Source organism: Falco rusticolus, chromosome 11 (genome assembly GCF_015220075.1).
Source record: "Falco rusticolus isolate bFalRus1 chromosome 11, bFalRus1.pri, whole genome shotgun sequence".
In the NCBI taxonomy this organism is placed as follows: Eukaryota; Metazoa; Chordata; class Aves; order Falconiformes; family Falconidae; genus Falco; species Falco rusticolus.
In genome coordinates, this window is record NC_051197.1 from 25,710,540 (window position 1) to 25,728,884 (window position 18,345).

General features: G+C 59.6%; 2 protein-coding genes across 4 annotated transcripts in view; one reads left to right on the forward strand and one right to left on the reverse strand.

Annotated features, from left to right (window-relative positions):
- The window catches only part of ATF6 (activating transcription factor 6), an 81,587-nt gene extending 78,931 nt beyond the window's left edge, over positions 1 to 2,656 (forward strand). For both annotated transcript variants that reach the window (XM_037403881.1, XM_037403882.1), the window contains exon 16: positions 224 to 2,656. In XM_037403881.1, coding sequence (XP_037259778.1) covers positions 224 to 432 — 209 coding nt within the window. In that variant the 3' untranslated portion in view covers positions 433 to 2,656. The remainder of the gene's footprint in view (positions 1 to 223) is intronic.
- OLFML2B (olfactomedin like 2B) lies at positions 1,940 to 17,757 on the reverse strand. 2 transcript variants are annotated; one of them, XM_037403880.1, is made up of 8 exons: positions 17,614 to 17,757; positions 16,553 to 16,816; positions 12,930 to 13,037; positions 9,148 to 9,324; positions 7,237 to 7,465; positions 5,645 to 6,298; positions 5,002 to 5,178; positions 1,940 to 4,700 (listed from the first exon to the last, which is right to left on the reverse strand). In XM_037403880.1, the coding sequence occupies exons 1-8, from the start codon at positions 17,755 to 17,757 to the stop codon at positions 4,099 to 4,101; spliced, it is 2,355 nt and encodes a 784-aa protein (XP_037259777.1). In that variant the 3' UTR covers positions 1,940 to 4,098. The 2 variants fall into 2 exon arrangements, with proteins under 2 accessions (XP_037259777.1, XP_037259776.1); XM_037403879.1 differs by having other exon boundaries at positions 7,228 to 7,465.
- Between the last annotated feature and the right edge of the window lie 588 nt (positions 17,758 to 18,345).

Consider the following 18,345-nt stretch of genomic DNA (forward strand, 5'->3'; position numbering starts at 1 on the left):
GTGTGACTGCACATGCTAAGCGTGGCCTGGGCCCTTTGAGTTTGGGGCTGCACTGCCTGAGATGGAGCTCCATGTGTTGAGCTGCAAAAAGAAAGGGGGCTGCCGTCCTCTACCAGACAGAAGAAGGTCCAGAAAGCTCTCTTCTTGGTTCTGTTGGGTCACTAGACTACAGGACTAACTCAAACTTTTTTTTTTTTTTTTTTTTTTGTCCTTACTTTTGCAGAGAATGTTATCAATGGGCAGGACTATGAGGTGATGATGCAGATCGACTGTGAAGTGATGGACACCAGGATCCTCCACATCAAAAGTTCTTCTGTGCCTCCGTACCTCCGAGAGCAGCGCAGAAACCACACCGACACCTTCTACAGCTCGTCTCCCTCCGTCCCAGAGACGCCCCATGCCCTGAGAGCCATTGTCAAATCCCTGCAGTAGCTCCTGCGGCGTAGTGGCATGGCCTGTGCACCCGGCGTGCAGCAGGTCCTGCTGCCGGGCTAAGCCTCTCTGCTAGCAGGTCCCTGGGGCTCCTGGCCCTTCGGCACAGCAAGGGCAGGCCCACTTAGCCCATTCCTGCGCCTGACCCTATCCGGTGGCCGCATCCTGCCCATGGATTATACAGCTCAGCTGGCCCCTTGCCAGGAACAGAGCCACGCAGCGTGCAGTGCCTGGTGACAGAGGTGCGGGTGAGGCATGCTGCTGCAGTCTTGGGCTCTGCATCAGCTGCAGGTGCCCAGGGCTGGCGTCGGGGGGCACGTGGGCCATCCTTGATACTTATGCACTGTGTAAAATTGTTGGGTTTGCTGGTTCTTTTGTTTTGTCCCTGTTAAACCACCTCTGGAGGTGGGGCGCTGAGCACTGGGGCCCTGGCCCAGAGACACCGCTGAAGGGCCCGTGCTCGGGATGAGGCTCCCCTCCCCGCAGGGCGCTCGGGGCAGCAGGAGGAAGCGGTGTCCAGCTCCCAGCTGTGGGTGTGGGGACAGCCGCAGGCCTGCACCCCAGCCCCGGCCCTGTGCCCCAGGAGCAGGAGCAGGGGCATCCCTTCTCTGCCAGAGTGGCTGTGCCGAGCCTGGCCAGGCAGCCCCGCTCCTCGGCAGCCCCGCATGCCCGCCCAGATCCCTGCCCGAGCAGCCTCCCTCGCCGGGACGCCCCGGGCTGCTTCCCAGGGCTGCAGCAGTGCTGTGGGGCAGCCCAGCCCCAGCAGCCGGTGGGGTGGTGGGGAGCTGCGCTTACAGTCAGAACACTACAAGCGGAGCAGCCTGCGCTGCCAGCGGGGCGGGGTACACATCCCTCCCTCACCTGCCGGAGCCCTCCTGTGCCCGGTTGCTGCCGTCCCCAGCCCGCGCAGCAGCGTGGTGAGCTGGCAGGCAGCTGGGGCTTTGCCCAAGGGTGGTGATGTACTGCAGTGTTTCTAAAGATTGTACTTTCGTTTGGGTTTTTCGTTGGTGTCCCCCCCACCCTTCCCGTTTTGTTTGGGATTTGGTGCTTTGTTGTTTTCGGGGGGCAGGGGAAGGGTGTAATATTTGATGCTTTTTGCTGCTAACAGCCTACAGAGCAGTGCTGGCCCTGCTGGGGCAGAAGAGCTGCTTCATTTCAGCGGGACGCAGCTACAGCACCTTCCTCCTGAAACCCAGCCCCAGAGACACGCACACACACCCCCACGCCACCCCTCCTCTGCCCTGCCAGCACTGACAGCCGCCCGTCACGCAGCAGGGGAGCATGCCATTTGTCCCCAAGCACTGAACTACTAGACATGGCTCTTGCTGCAGTCGCCTGCTGCTGTTACAGAGCCTACTGCAGAGCTCTGTTTAATGGTCCCAATTTTGTCAGCCAAGCCCTGGGCCAGAGCTGGGCTGAGGGGTCCGGTGCACGGTGCACTGCGGTGCTCAGCTGGGATGAGGCGCCAGCAGAGCATCGGCCTTTTGTAATGACTTCAGCATGTTACTTTTTTTTCCCCCCTTTGCATTTAGCACAGATGACGGGCTTCAGTTTGACAGCCAGCTGCCTTTCCTTCATTGTCTGAACCACTGACCGATGTGGATTTTTTATTACTGTTGATAATTATTATTATTTGTGTGTGGCACTGTTAGGAAATAAAGGTTGCTCCTCCAGCAAGACAAACAGCTCAGCGGAGGTGAGGAGGAGAGCGAGGAGTAATACACCCCTGTGAAGTATGTGCCTTGCAACACTATGGAAAAGCTTTGCCCTTTGCCACGTAGTCAGCGTGAGCTGCACAGGCCCCCGTCCCCTCGGCGCTCGCGCTGCTGGGAAGCAGCCGGGCTCGGCGAGGGGTTTGGCTGCGCTCCTTGCACCAGTTCCTTTTCCTGGCCCTCGGCCCCACCTGACCGTGGGCCAGCTCACACAATAGGCAAAACCCAAAACCCCAGCGGTGCCCCAGCCGGAGGCGCGCAGCTCCGCCACAGCCCTGGGCAGAGGCTGCTCCGGGAGGGTGTTTGCCGCAGGGGAGCTGGGGTGGTGGGCGCACAGCCTGGCACGGTGCAAGGGGCTACTGTGGGGGGCCAGGGGCTTGGGGGCAACTGCGGCACTGCATCCTCAGTCAGCACCCGTGGGCTCCAGGGGTGGAGAGCACCTCTCGTCCCGTGTAGCTCTGTTTGTGTCCCTAGCACTGAAGGCAATAAAACGGTTCTTTTATTTATTATTATTTTGCTTGTTAATACTGGCTTACTTAAGCAAATGACTAGAAGGGCAGCGCTGTCTCCCACTGTCTCTTGGGCCGCAGCGCGGCTCTGCTCAGCACGGTGCTGGCACTGCCCAAGGTGTGTGCACCCAAACTCCGCTCCTGGGGAGGGGGCATCTCACCCAGAGCCCAGGGAAGAGGAGGCGGTGAGGGGTCTCAGCGCAGCCCGAGGGTGGCTGCAGGCACGAGAGAGCCAAGCCCTTCGCAGGGCTGGCCCCAGCCACGCCACCCTGCCCCAGGGCCAGGGCCCAGCAGCCTCCAGCCACCCCGAGGCCCCCTCCAGCACCGCCCCTTGGTGTGTCAAGCAGCACTCCCCCAACCGAAACCCACCCCAAAGCCCCTGTGTATTCCTTCTGGGCGCCCAGAGGGTGAGCCAGACCCAAAGAAAGTCCCGAACAGCTGCAAAGGTACTTGATGTTTTATTACTGACAGCAGGTAAATACAAGGTGCTGCCGGGCAGAGGGGCGGGGGCTGGGTCTCCGTGAGGGGCTCCCGATGGCCAGCAGCCAGGACCAGGGCGAGCACGGCAGCAAGAGGGCACGTGGGAGACGGAGTGGCAGTGGGATGGGGAGCAAGGGCTCCCCTTGCCCCGAGGGGTCCCCCCAGCCCCCCAGCCCAGCGCCTGGCCGAGCAGAGCCTTCGCCCAGCAAATGCCAAAAGGGGACTATTTTGGGTTACAAAATGAACAAATAAAAGCCATCTACACGTATTTACAGTGTCCCCCTCCCACCGCCAGCTCGCTCCAGACGTGAGTCAGGGCTCAGAGTGCACCCGGCCCCCCCAGAGCATTGCAAAGGGCAGAGCCCTGGCCGGAGGGGACAGTCCTCGGCATAAGTGCCAGCACCAGGGGCTGTCAGAGCTGAGCTCACAGCCCCATCGTACAGCAGGATCTCCAAAGGGCCTGCTGGCAAGGTGGTCCCGAGAGATGGGACTTTCCCACGGGACACACACATCCTCCACCAGGACAGACAGGCACGGGCGTCCCGCTGGGACCCAGTGCCTGCAGCAGAAAGGCCAGCTTTGCACTAGTTCTGGGTCTCTTGCTGATCATCTTTAGCTAAAAAAAAACAAACCAAAAAAACCCCACCCTCATCAGGAGGACCATGTCTGGGCCACCTCCTCCTCCTCCCAGGGCAGGAGAGCTGGGTCTGAGCTCCTGAAGGAGGACCTCCTCCCTGCAGGAAGGGAAGAATCCAGAAGCAAAATTACAGCAAACACAGAGAGGGTGGCTCTGGCCGGGGGATTGATCTACAATCCACCATAAAAAAAAAAAAAAAACCCAGATTGAAACAAAACCCATCATTTACTCTTTGATTTGTACAAAATAACAATAATAACAATAAAAATAATAATAAAAGGTGCTGGTGGCCCCTGACTCGCAGTGCCCCACTGTGGGGGGTCGGGTCTCAGTAGGCAAAGATGACATGGTAGGTGACTTGGTGCCCATTGTCCCAGGCGTAGAGCAGGCGGTCCTTGGGATTATAGTCTATCTGCGTGGTGTAGGCGTACTCGTTCTCAAAGAGCAGCCGGGGGATGATCTGTGTGTTGGTGTGTGTGTCAAAGGCGTAGGAGATGTTGGCGTTCCTCTTGTTGTAGCTGTCAACCGCGTACAGGACCCCACAGATGACAAAGCAGTTCCCGTAGAAGTTCTTCCGCAGCCCTGTCCGCCACGTGGTCTCCTTCTGTGTGCTGAGGTCGGCTGCATTCAGCTTGCTCAGCACAATCACCTCCTGGTTGAAGCCCTCATAGCTGATGGCCGGATAGATGACCCACAGGCCATTCTCATCCACGGCAAAGTCCACATCCGAGTGGCCTCGCCACCGCCATGGGGTGGACTCCTCGTAGGCCACGTCGTGCAGCATGGCCCAGGCGGCCACATACCGCTGCTTCAGGTCATATTTGATGATGTTGCGCGTGAAGGCCCGGTTGTAGTAGAAGGAGCCGTTGTAGACAACGTGCCCTGTCCCAATCCAGCTGTACGGGAGCTTGTAGGAGTTGCTCCAGCGACCTGCGGGGCAGAGACACCTTGCTGGCAAGACCCTCCCTTTGCTTTGGGGTTGGTGGCCCTGCCACCAGCACACTCCGCCCTCCGCACTGCCTGCACTCTCTCCCCAGCCACCAGCCCCAGCCTGGCACGGTGACAAGAAAGTCCAGAGCCACCGCAGGAGCCTGACCAGCCCCATGCTCCAAACCCCACATGCTGGGCACTGGCCCCCAGGAGGGAAGGCAGGGCATCCCCGCACGGTGCAGCATCCCAGGGAACAGGGACACTACTTGGACCAGCAGATCAGTGGATGGTGCAAGCCTACCTTGCTTGAAGTTGTCAAGGTTCCTAAACTCCACCAGCGTGTTCCCATAGTAGTAGTTGGTGACATAGATCCGCTCCTCCCGGGCCAGGGGGTCCTTCATCCAGGCCCCCTCATTGCGCCCATAGGTGTTCTGGGTGGTGGGCCCCGAGATGGTGGACAGGGTGTCCTTGCAGCGACCTGCGTGGACAGAGAAAGGCTCGTGAGGCTCGAGGCATGTAGCCATGCTCTCCCTGCTCCTGCTGGGGGACATCACCCCCCGCCCAGCCCCTTACCCACCCAGCAGGTACCCCCACTGCCACAGCCTCAAGAAGCCCAGCAGTGCCCGCCAGACCCTGCAAAGAGCTCCCCACGTCCTCAGCAGTGTCCCTGCCCCAGTGGAGGCTGCCGCCTGTCTCGGGTCCATCCCCAGGGAGGCCTCGTTCCGCCCTGCCCAGCCCCTCAAACTGGAGGAGACTACAGGAGGTTCCAGAGTTAACAAGCAAGTAAACCTGGTGCCCCAGTAAAGTGCTGTCCAGCCTCGATCTCCAGGACACCTCCCACCCATGAGCAAAGCCAGGTGTGCTGCGCCTAGCAGGACAGGCTGTGGGCAGGAGCCAGCCCCCACGCACACAGCTGGATCAGTGCAGGACCTGCAGGCACTCACCGATGATGTTCCTGATGTCCTCCTCTTCCAGGGCCTGCTTCGGGGTGGCGGGGATGCTGGGGCTCACTGGCATCGCAGGGGTGCTCGCCTGTCCCCAGGCTCCTGAGCTGCTCTCTGGGGCAGGGCTTGTCCCCACGTCCCTCGGGGTCCCAGCAGTGGTGGGAATGGCAGGGCTGGGGACAGCGGTGGTGGGGACAGCGGTGGTGGGGACAGCGGTGGTGGGGACAGCGGTGGTGGGGACAGCGGTGGTGGGGACAGCGGTGGTGGGGACAGCGGTGGTGGGGACAGCGGTGGTGGCTGCAGACAGGCTCACTGTGGCTGTGGCCACCACTGTGCTGGCCAAGGTTGCCAGTAGCTGCGGGGTCGCCTCCTCTGCCAGCCCCACCGAGGCAGTTGTGGTCTCCGGGGTGGGGGTCAACCTGCTGACAGCAGTGGGGTCTGGCGTGGGCCCCAGGGACGTGGCAGGGGACAGGGGCACTGTGGCCGTTGCAGCAGTGTCGGCGGCTGGCGGGGTGGTGGGGTCGCTGCCGGGGGTGGGTGGCCATCCCACCGGGGAGGGCTTCCTCACGCCCTCACCCGCCCTGCTGCTGGGCCTCAGGAGCTGGTCCTCGATCAGCAGGTCCACGGTGTTGTCCCCACTGAACAGCTCATCCGCTGCCAAACACAGGCACGGGTGTCAGCCCCACAGCGAGCAGGAGCAACTCCCCCACAGCCCCTCTGCACTTGCCCCACCGCTCTGGCTCCTCCGCCTGCTCCTCCAGCCTGTCCTGGACTAAATCCGCCGCTTAAATTCCAGCCAGAGAAGGGCCGCATGACCTGCGGGGGCTGACGATGCCCACGTTAGGAGGTCAGCGAGACCCCATCACGGCCACATCCACCGCTGCAGGCTGGGCAGAGCAGGAGGTGACAGAGAGCGATTCCGTCCTGTCAGCTCCCAGAGACGGGGCAGGATGGGGACACAGCCATGGCGCCCAGCCGGCTCCCATCCACCCAACCCAGGCTGGAAACCAGGGCACAGGGACCACCTGGGCCCCCCGGCCACCCTTTGCTCCTTCATACCTCAGGAGCCCACGCGTGGCTGTGCTGGCCCACCTCACCGCTGAGCTGGCTTTGCAGAGAAAGGGCACTTGCCCTGCTGGCCCGTGCTGCCAGGCACCGACGGTGCTGGGGGGCTGAGCCCCAGGGCTCTTGCCATGGCCAGAGCCACGAGCAGCAGCCAGCAGGAGCTCAGAGCTGCCTCCCACCACCTGGACCACTGCACAAACCTCCCTGGGTGCCATCAGACAGGTGGATCTGCAGGACTAACACACATCAACTTTTTGGAAAGGTGCTGGGTGTTTTAAACCAAAGCAGTGAGCCGTTTCCTTAGCTAGCAGGGATCTGCCACCAAATAACGATGCTGCCCTGCTCCCCCCCGCAGGGCACAAAGGCTGCACAGTGGTGAGGTACCAGCCATCCCACCTCCTCCTGCCTCCGAGCCCTCCCTGCTGCCGTGACCCCACGCGCTTTGCCCAGATGTTCCCAGGGGATGAGAAAGGACTTGAGGGCAGACGCTGGTTTTGCTGTGGGACGCAGCTGCAAACCTGACTCACGTTGCTCCTCGATGTCATTCTCTGACTCCGTGGACTGGGCTTTGTAGTAGGTGACCCCTCGGATGATGGTGGGCTTGGAAGGAGGCCGGCTCCTCACGTGCAGTTTCCTCTGCAAGAGCTGCTTGGGTTTGTCGTCCTCCGGAGAGAGGTGCAGCTCTGCAAGGGACTCAACAGAGTTGATCTGCTGGGAGATGGTTTCATCTTTCAGGAATTTTTCTTCATATTTTCCCTGGAAGAGATACAGGAGGTTGTTATGGGACGGGTCAGAACAGCAGCGTTTTGGGGGATGGGGCAGGTCAGGCTGGCTAGCCAAGCGCAGGTAGGATGCTCGGTCCTCCCTCCTTTCTCAGGGTCACCTTCTGTCCCTGCTGCTGCAGGAAACCCTCCAGGAGACAGCAGGGGTGGCTGGCCAGCATTGCCTCTGCATGACCCCAATGCCTCCCTGCAAACCCGGGACCCTGTGCTCCGTAAGGCTGCGGGACACGGGGGCAGCATGCAGGGGTCCACCCACACCACCACCACTCGCCCACGCACCCGACGCACACCCCCTCGCGCAGCGGGGACCAGTGCCAGCAGCCCATCTGCAGGAGCGTGCGACGTGACCCAGCTCCAGCAGAGCAGAGAGGCCGAAGGCACCGTCCCAGCAGAACTGGAAAACCCCCTGCGGGGCAGGGACCAGGAGCTCCATGCTGAGGCAGCCACCTCATGCCTGAAGGATTTCATCTCATTAAAGGAAATCGGAAAGACAGCCCCAGGGTTGACACGGTGCCCATTTGGCTGAGAAGATGGACCCAGGGTTCCTTCACAACCCTGCTGCAATTAACAGCGAGTGAAGGGGAACATTGGGAAATGAGGTCACTCGGGGTAATAAAAGCCCGGCGCTTCGCTCTCCTGCCTGGCCAGGGCTGGCTCCTCTCCAGTGGGCAGTGGAGCCTCAGCTCAGGTTATGGGGAGCAGAGGGAGAGGGGCCAGGCACCCCCCCGCCACATGCCATTCCCCCACATGCTGACCCCCAGTGCCTGCGTGGGAGCCCACCCCTGTCCCCACCAGGGCTCGGGGAGCCCACCCCAGCGTAGGGCCCACAACCCCCGCTCTCAGTGCTGGGGGGTCGCATGTGCAGGCTGTCCTCGCTCCCAGGAGCTGAGCACCCCTGTTTGGAGCTGGAAACGATGTGGCACTTCTTCCCCCCTCCCCAGACACCTCCTTTTGCCCTGCAGAGGGGACCCTGGGGTGAAGGCAGGACGCTCCAGGAGCCACCCAGCATGGCTCAGAGCAGCACGATGCCAGGCTAGATTGCACCACCGAAGCAGCCAGGGGGTCAGGACCCTCTGGGCAGGCGTTTTCCCAAAACACCTCTCTCTGGGGCTGCAGAGAAACCACTGTCTCAGGCAGGGGATGTCCCTGCACTGGGACCCCCTGCAATCTGGGGCTGGGTGTTGGAGCCAGTGGGATGCCCAAGGCTCTGCCCGGAGCCTGCCAGGCACAGGGGCTGCCTTGGGAGGGGTAATTGCCCAGGAAGGTGGGCGACAGGCTGTCCCTCCACCGAGCCCCCAAGCCCTGCTAATCAAAGGCTCCACGTTTCCCAGTGCTTCCCAGCCGGCCCCGCAATGACATCACGCTTCCCGAGCAGCGCAGCCGCTGCTGACCTCGAAAACCAACAGCCCCGTGGGAAGGGGGGAGGCCAGGAGCGCAGCCTGCTCCTGCTCCTGCTCCCTCCCACCGCCCGGCGCAGCTGGGCTCTGCCGAAAGAAGCAGGCTGGAGCCAGAGGCACAGAAATGGGGTCAGCTGTGCCAAGAAGAGAATAACCTGGGGCTGGTGGCCTGCCAGGGGCCACATCCAGGAGACACCCTCTGGGCTGCTTTGCGCGGCAGCAGTGACCTCGAGACATGCAACGCGCTTGGGGGTCGCACCTCTGTGTGCGTGTAGGCAGCCTCGGCATCCCGCTGCAGCGAGCTCTCGATGTCAGCAAGGCTGTTGGTGATGAGGCTGGAGCAGTTCTCCCTGTCCCTGTGGTGGGGATCCTGCAGATGCTCGTCCACGTTGGCTCCTGCCCGGTGGCCTTCCTGCATGAAGTTCCTGGATATGCCCTAGAAAAGGGAGAGAGGAGACTTCACCGCGTGTAAAGGGATGTTTTACCCACAGGGGATGCTCCACAGTCCCCAAACCACAGCCCAGGAGCCAGCAAGCTCTGTGCTCCCACCCTGGGCTCACAGCTGTGCTTCTCCATAGAGCTGGGCACTTCAGATGCTAAGAAGGTGCCCCTGACCCCAGTGGGATCCAGAAACCCCATCACTGGTGTGCACATCCCAGATCTGCTCTGCCACAGGGCCCCATGGAGCAGGAGAGTGGCCTTGAGGTTCTTCAACATCCATCTTCAGCCATGCTCGCTGGCTTACGGAAGGAAGAGGAAAAGACAAGCTAAAACATCTAGAGTCCCAGCTTCACCTCCTTTCCCTATGGCAGCCAGTTTATCTCCCATTTATTAAACCCACTTTCCTAGCAGGGTCCCGTCCTGGCTGGCTGCTGCCTGCCTGACCCCTGAGACAAGTCCTTGGGGTGGGCATCCCACTTTTCTGGTTTCTGTTCCCCCGGTCCTGCCCTGCCGCCTGGCCACCCATGCTTAGCACTGCTCCTCCCCACTGCTCTCCACTCCCACAGAAGAGAGGAAGTATTTGGGGAGAGGAAGAAAGCCAGTGACCCTCAGAGAGCTGTACTGGGACCAGGAGGGAGCTGGGGCTGGCTGCAGCTCATCAGGCAGCCCAGGGCAGGCAATCCCCTTCGCCCTTCTCAGTCCCCCAACCACAGGCGCACCTTGTATCCAAGGGGTTGTTGCGGTCTCTGCTTATCACTCCTTGGTCTTTTACATCTTAAATGGTGACAGTTTTGAATAGATGGCACATCCATCAAAGCAATTCTGCACAGAGACCGGGGCCAGTTCCCCCAATCCTTCATTTTCAATCTGCCCTGCCATTAATTTCTGCTAAAAAGCACTGTGACCTCCACCTGCGACCTCAGAATCGCAGCTGATGCAACAGCTGCAAGCTAAAGACAAAGCAGAGGAGCTGCCTCGCTAGCCAAGGCACTAGCCCTGCGGACCAAGTATTTGGGGGTTCCTTCCCTTTACCAACACCGTTGGTGTAAAATACCTCATTATACTGGAAACAAGTCGCAATACGTTCTCATCTCTACAAAAATACCATCCTGAGCTCAGTTAACCCCCAACCCCCTCCACGGGCATCTGAGTTCCCAGCCTTTACTCAGGAACTGAGAGCCACAGATTTGTCATGCAAGTTTTGAGGCTGAGCCCAATCACACAGGGACCCTGCAGCAAGCGTTTTGCTGTAGAAGGAAAAGGAACAGGGAATCTCATGATGCTCTTCTAGGAGCAGCGCAGAAGCAGCTTCGACACCAGCCTCCTTTTGGGAGGAGAACAGATTCCGACAGCCTTGTGTCCTTATCGTTTATTCTGTGTAACGGTTGTTTTATGGCCTGCTTCGGGATAAAATCTGCTCCCCCTTGAGTGGGGGGGCACCACCAAAGCCTGGCCTGTGACGCTGCTCAAGGCCGCTCAGCTGCTTCACCGGGGAGCAGCTGCTAAACGCGCACCCGCCTGGGAGGCTGATGCTTATAGAAGCCATGCCAGGCTCTTCTTCAGCATCTCAGCTGCCCATTGTATCAGATCCCATGGCCGATGCCGGGTGCAATCCTCCTCCTCCTCCTCTCAACAGGAATTTACGTGCTAACCCAGTGTTTCACACCTGCTGTCTCCATCAGCTTTGCCCTGCCCCAGCGGCACTGGGGAATCTCCATCGAACCCGGACCCCTCCTGCCCTTCTCCATCCTGCTGAGTGCCCGCAGGCAGCTTCAGCTGCTTGTTACACAATCCAGCAGCCCCGCTTCTGGGAAATTAAAGACCCAAACCTGTGAATTCCCCCATCCTATGCCTTCACTGCTCCATCCCTAGTCACCCTACTTCAGCCAGACCGAGCTTTCTGCCTGCCTGCCTCTCTGCGACGGGCTGCGAGCAGCACAGCCACACAGCAAGGTCACCCCAACACACCCAGACACACAAGTGCCACCAGCACTGCTCGTGCTGAGACCCCTGTGCAGGAACCAGCTAGGAGACAGGGCCGCTTTGGTACCGAAGAAGCGATACCCTCACGTGAAGTAATGCCTTACGCCATTTGTCAACACCCAAACTTCTAACCCTTACCTTAGCCTCTGACTCAGCCACCAGCAAGGTCTTTGAGGAACTCACTGGGCTGACATGCTGCATCAGTCTGGTCTGACCAGTTTAAAGGTGACAATGTCTAACAGCACCGTTTTCACTCAGCTAGTTTCAGGGCGAGACCAATTCATGGGCCACAGATCCATAAACGATACCCCAAAAAAAAGGCTCCTCCCCACCATCATCCCTAACCCAGCCGACTGTGGGTGCTAACCCTGATGGGGCCCTTTGCGTTCAGTGCAGCATCCCCTGCTCCAGGCGAGCCCAGCTTGCCATGCTGGGGGACAGGGCTCGCTCTGCCACCAGACCTGTGGCCACCAGTGCCGCAGCAGTGAAGCTCCACAGTGGGGACGCGCGGCATGGGGCTGGCGGCATGGTTCCACTTCCCCTGCTCCTCACCCCTAATCAGCAAAGACTCAGCGGCAAACCCAACGAAAACTGGAGAATACACTAAACCACAGAGGAAGAGGGTGGGATTCAAACAAAAACATTGGGGCTTTGTTATTTTTAGACCTCAAACCCCCTTTTTCCCCCTTGTGGGTCAACCATCGTGCTTGGAAACCCAGAGCCCCCAGGCAGGCATGCTCCTCTCGGCTGTCTCCTTCCTGACCCCGGGATGGAGCACGCTGTGCCTTCCCGAAACACTTTGCAAGTGGAATTTTGGCTTTATAAATCATCGCCTCTCAGCTCCTGGCTGCAGACGAACAGGACTGCTCCGCTCCGACAAGAATGTAGAATTACTGTCCCAGATACGGACCACGGGAGAAAACTCCAGTATTTAATCTGGCAACCTGTTCCTACATAGCTGAGCACAGCTTAACAGACTGCAAACCCTACGCTGGGCTAGCCAAAGAAATATTAAACTGTATGGAAGTGAAAATTATTTCACTGGAAGTCTGCACTAAGAAAAAAAAAAAAATTGAAGGTACGTTATATATCTTTTTAGGAGTGTTGAGGGTTCAGCTCTTTTTTAATGCAGACCATCTTGGTCCTTAAGGAATGTGACCTCCTTAGCTACCAGCAGCGCTGGGGAGCATGCCCCAGCACCAGCCCTGAGCCTCCTGCCCCCACATCACACAGCGCAAAAGCAGCCGGTTCAGAGCAACCGGCACAGGCAGAAAACAGAGACAAGGAAAAACTGAGCAGCAGGCTCTTCTGCCCCCGGGGAGGTGCTGGTCCTGGCGAGACCACAGCTGGGACCCCACACCCAGTTTGGGCCAGGAGGGATGGGGGGAACTGGAGAGGGTCGGGGAGGCTGACAGGGGAGGCACTGGGCACTGCCCACCAGGAACCATGGAGGGTCTAGTCTGGACAGTCTAGTCTAGTTTAGTTTCAGCCAAACAGTTAATTAACATTTCCTCCAAAAGGAACGAGGCTCTGAATGCACCAAAGGCACGAAGGACTCTATTTGAGGCCAGTCCCACCTAAGGCAATAACCTCGAAGGAAAGCAGGACTCATCTTACCTCCTCCAGCTTCTCCACCCGACCCACCAGCTTGGTTGTGACCGAGTGCAGCTTCAGAAGGTCTAAGCCATAAAAGGCACTTTCCAGCATCTCAACGATGGAAGACAGCTGCAAGGCAAAGGGAGCGCACCATCAGACAGAGACACTTGCTGCAAAACACCCTGCATGGTTTCTACAGCCAAAAAGTCAAGGGCAAGGCACACGTCTGAGTGCAAGAAGTTTACTAAAAAGCAAGTTTTTCTTCAGGCAGCCCTGCGGCATTGCTGCTGCGGTCAGTGCACAGCATGCACAGCAACACACACCACCTCTGCAGGGCTTCAGGAGCACGTTTTGGGTGCTGGGGATTTGTAAGCACAGCAAGGAGCAGCACTGTCCTTGCCAGCTCAAGGCAGGCTCTCTCACAAGCCCAAAGGCTTAGCAACTCCATCAGTGACATGACTAGCAGCAAAAGAGGCAACAAAAGAACAGCATCTCAAATAAAAGTGAGTTTGAGATCAGACTCAGTTTGTGCCGTCCCGTGCTTTTTTCCCCCTGGAACAAGAAGAAACTTGTTAAAAAATTTTAAAATATTCACAAACACAAGAGTGAAGCAACTGAAACACAGTGCCAGCCTGGTAATAACAGTTTGCTTCCCTGGTGAACAGCTTTGTCAGAGGGGTGCTGCTTTCTTTTCGGCCACCCATTTCAGAGACACCCTGTATTTAACTCACCCCCTTCCCGCAGCGGGAAGGGTCACATCCCTGTGTCCTGTCCTGCATCAGCCCCTGCTCACCGATCCCGGGGATCCAGACAGCAATACCCTTGGTCTGCATTTCACAGGGTTCTCAGTGCTCACTCCACAGAGGACAGTGCTGAGGGAGGCACAGGATGGTGAGAAGGACTCCGGTACCATTCCCTGCCTCAGCTCCCACACACTCCTGCTTCCCCCAGTCCCACGTGTCCAGCGTGGTGCTGCAGAACTTAAAGCCCTGATGGCTGAGAAGTATTTTCAATGCATGGGAATCACTACAAGGTGACATTTTCTCCCAGCAGCTACAAACTGGTTGACAGAGCTCCATAAACATGGGAGAAGTACAGGCAGCACTGCTGGCAGCACTCTGAGTTTCCAGCCCAGCCTCTGCAGTCTCCCTGTGGAGCTGACAGCAAAGGAAAGATTTGCTGGGCCAGATAAAATGGCAGCATGTAAGAGACAAGGACTGTTTTATGGCTGTGCATCCACTTTCCACTGAGAACTGGACGGAGACGACCGATACAATGCGCGCAACCTGCCAGACAGCCACTGGAGACATACGCTTTCCCTCCAGGCTGGATAACTTCCATCAGCGCACAAAGGCTGCAGACTTTATTAACCACCTTCCAAATCTTCCTGAGCACAGGCTCCTTGCCCAGACTCTGCACCCAAGACCCCCAAAACGCACCCTGTGCCTACAAAGCAGAGGAGCAGCACGTTGCGATTTCACAAAAAACAGATCTTAGATTTCACTACCCCCCACCAACACTAAGGTGACCCTCCCTGAACACATCAGCTCGATGGTTCCTTCCCTTCACCCAGCGCAGACTTCGGCTCTCACTGCTCTAACGGTCCATGAATTCCCATGGGACCTTACTAAAGGCACAGATGGGACTGACCCTTCAGCTGGGATGCCCAGCACAGCCATTTGACTGAGTCAGGGTGTCCCAAGGGTACGTTCCTGTTGCCTGGGATTCTCTACTCCCTTCCTCGCTGTTCCCTCGGGGATGCATCCCCCCAGCCCACCCACCATAAGGAAGGGCTCCCACTTGGGGGAACTTCCCACGGCTCTCCCACACATGGGTCCCCAGAGTTTTTGTCTTGGAGCATAAGAAAGCCCAGTAGAACACAACAGACGTAAAGCACAACTCCATGTGCTTCCCACTGCTGGAGCGGGCAAGAACGATGCTGATCAGACCAGCACGGGCAGCAAAGCCCCTGGGGCCGTTAGGAGCAATGAGGTGAGGCGGCCTGGCTCATCCTTCCCAGCCCCAGCTCCCCCTCTGCCATGAGCACGGGAGCTGCTCCTCATGAGTCACGTAGGAACTGGAGCTGCATCCTCTCCTGCTTCCCAGCTTCTCCTACAAGAAGTGGCCGTTCCCAGCATGCTCGACCCCAGGAGGGGCTCTGTGCTCGGCGAGAGAGCCAGCCTGTTTTCACAGCTCCTTGGGTTTGACTTGCAGCAAAGAAAAACCCCACATGTGTATATTTGGATAAACCTTGTGAAATCGTTTGGCCGCAGATCCCTGCAAAACGAGCGAAGGAGCCTGGGCCAGTTCCTAGAGGACAAGCTTTCACACCACAGCTGGCTGTGAGCAGCTCCCCGGTGGGAAGAGGCAGCCGGAGCCAAGGGCCCAGCTCGCCACGCTGCTCGGCTCCTCCTGGAGGCTGCCCGGCTCTGGAGAGCACAGGGAGAGAGGTGTGAGCTGCTGGTGGAGCAGCTCTGCCTGCCGCCCGGCAAGGGACTACAGGGCTGGCTCGGTCACTTCGGAGGCTGTCCGCTCCCCTAGCCACTGAGGGCCCACCGCTCCTCATCTAAGGCTAAGCAGGACATCCTGGCTTCTCCTGCAGATGAGGGACCACCAAACAACTCCAGGCTGCGACTCCTCCTTCCCTGAAATGATGGATTGCCTGCCTGTGCCTGTTTATCTTCCCTAGCTGCAGGGGAGCTTGGACAAGAAGCTTCTAACTGTCTGCAGTCGGACAAGATGAAACACATCCTTGAGCTCCAAATTAATTAGAAGAAACCCATCGTGGTGGCCCCAGCGGCAGGCTGCCCCACACACCCCACCTCGCATGCTGCCTGCCTTCCCGCCTGAGCCAGGGCTAGCAGCACGGCCTAGGGGTATGTCCCATCACCTTGCACACGAGTGCTACCAGCACTCAGCCTTCTACTCCGGGCACTCCCCAGGGCTGGACCAAGCCAGTGGCCCTTCAGGGAGGGTTTCTGCTGCCCCGTACAGGTAACACACTGGAAAATGCAGCAGGGTCTGCTGCCAGCGGGTAGACCAGCAAAGTCAGCATCCCGTAAAAGTCACAAGTACTTAGAACAAACACTGTCACATTTGGAAAAGAGGTACATGTTACTAAAGAGATAACATACTGAACGGTATAGAAGCTTCATCACTGTAAAACAACAAACCCCATCCTGCCATCAGCCAGCTGTGTAACACACCCTCACGCTGACGCATCAGTGGCTCTCGGCCCTTGCAAGCCAGAGCAGCTTTTTGCGTGGGTCCTTGGGAGCCCCTCTCTGCGACAGGAAAAAGACCTGGCAGCTGGTGAGCGGAGCAGAGCCGTCCCCTAGGGACACTTCGACTGGACAAAGGGCAGGGAGCAGCCTAGTCCCTCCTGGGCTTCCAGCAGAGGCAGCCACCGGGGACCCCAAGAAGCACGGGATGAATCAAATGAATCATCGACTGCAGCTGCTGAAATCAATCCCTTAAGCTGAGCTTGATTTTTACATCAAACACGCAGATATAAAAGTAACTAAGAGATGGTTTAGAGACAAAAAAGTTTAGGAAAAAAGGGTTTTAGACAAAACCTCTGAAAGAAGAGGCTTCAGAAGATCCCCCCCTCCCCAGAGAGCCCTGTATTCAAGCTGCTCTCCTACCTTCAGGTCGCTGCTCTCTGCCTCCCGCAGCTTCTTCAGCCTGAAGTCCCCCTCGCAAGGGTTGAGCGCTGAGGGGGGGGCCACGCACGCACACTTGCAGCTGGGTCCTGACGTGATGGTTTCCACCGTGTAAAAATCCTCCGCTTTGTAAGTGCCCTCGTTAATCCTTTGGCAGGCACCGCGGCCCAGGGGTCTGACCAGGCATTTGCACCGACAGTCGGAGCCTTCGGACACCGCCTTCACCTTGTCGTAGTCACCTAACAACTGAGCACAGGGCACCGGCAGTGAGCAAGGGTCTCCTCTGCCACCCGCCCAGCAAGGGACAAGGACACTCTGTGCCTCCAGAGCCAAACAAGGACACTTTGGACACCCTGAGCCTCGAGGAAACTGGCCAGCTCTTCCCAAAAATTCACTGACCGGGAGGTTTTCTAGAGAGCACAGAGCTTTCCCATCCCTGCCTACACGGGGAATAAAACCTGCCTTCTTCCAACAGGGCATTTTTTTATTCCACTTCGTGCAAATCGGACCAAGCCGCTCTGGTTTGCAAACAGGAGGGTTTAACACACAAACCCTCCCTGCTGGATTTTACCACTCCGTGTCCACCAGACCCCAGTAAGTCACCTGCTGCGCTGAGCAAGGTGGGTTTACACGGTCGAAGAGCACGAGTGTGCGCCGGCTGGGCGACCCACAGCCACCCGTTAGGCAGCTTAACTGGTGGCAAAGCAGCATTTCTGATTAGCCCCGTACAATGCCAGGAATTTCCTTCACGGAGCTTTGCAGGCAGCGCTTCGGGAAGCCCAGGCACACAGACAGCCCCCACTGACCCCCGCCAGCCGCCTCCGAGGGCTGGGGACAGCGCACAGCGCGGCCCCACCGCGTCCCGCCGGCGGGGGAAGACCCTCTGCACACAAAGAGGCTCCACCCGGGGGGCTCCCCCTGCCCCGATCCTCCCCCCCGCAGGCTGCAGGACGGAGGCTGGGAGCTGCCCCCCCCCCCCCCGGGCCGTCCCCCCGGGCCATAAGGGTCCCCGCAGCCCACCCCCAGCACCGTCCGGCCGGTACCTGCGAGAGGATGTTCTCCTGGTTGTCCGCCTCGTCCTGCAGCGGCTGGGGGGGGGGCCCGGCCGTGCCGCCGGGGGGGGACCCCGCCCGGCAGCCGGCGCCCAGCGCGGCCAGGCACAGCAGCAGCGGCAGCGGCCGAGCCATGGGCGGGCGGCGGAGGGGCCGGGGCCGGCGCGGAGCCGCCGCTGCTCGCTCAGGTGCGGCGCGGCGGGCGCGGGCGGGGCCGGGCTCCCCCCCCCACGCCGGGCCGCCCTCCCCGCTCCTCCCTCCGGTCCTCCTCCCCCCGCGGCGGGGGGGCCGGGGCGGGCGGCGGGGCGGGACCGGGGCCGCCCCGGGCGGTGCTTCCCACCTGCGGCGGGGGCCCCTCGGCGGCTCCCCCCCAGCCCCGGGGCTGCCTCCGTGGCACAGGGCGAGCCCGGCTCCGGGGACGGGGGGACTCGGACACAGTCTGCCCGCGGCAGGTCCCGCACGTGGGGCTGCCCCGGGGGGCTGCGACCCACCTTCCCGGAGCGGGCGCACCGCAGCGAGCCGGCCTGCGCATCCCTGCGGCTCGCCCCGGGCTGCTGCGGGGTGGAAAGGCACCGCAGCCCGCCCGGCTCCTGTCCATCCCCTGCCGAAGCCTGGCTCCCTCCTCCATGTGCTTGGGGTCACATGCCTCGATGGCATGGCACAGCAAGGCATGTCAAAGCACGGCATGGCATGGCACGGCACGGCGTGGCACGGCACGGCGTG

Bases quoted from the DNA above. Each gene is read 5' to 3' on its own strand.
- OLFML2B (XM_037403879.1), bottom strand. From the start codon at position 17,757: ATGGCTCGGCCGCTGCCGCTGCTGCTGTGCCTGGCCGCGCTGGGCGCC. The intron at 16,817-17,613 runs GTACCGGCCGGA...CCCTGTGCTCAG, and splicing joins AGGAGAACATCCTCTCGCAG to TTGTTAGGTGACTACGACAA. The intron at 6,299-7,227 runs GTTTGCAGCTGC...TGTGTTTGGCAG, and splicing joins CGAGGAGCAACGTGAGTCAG to CGGATGAGCTGTTCAGTGGG.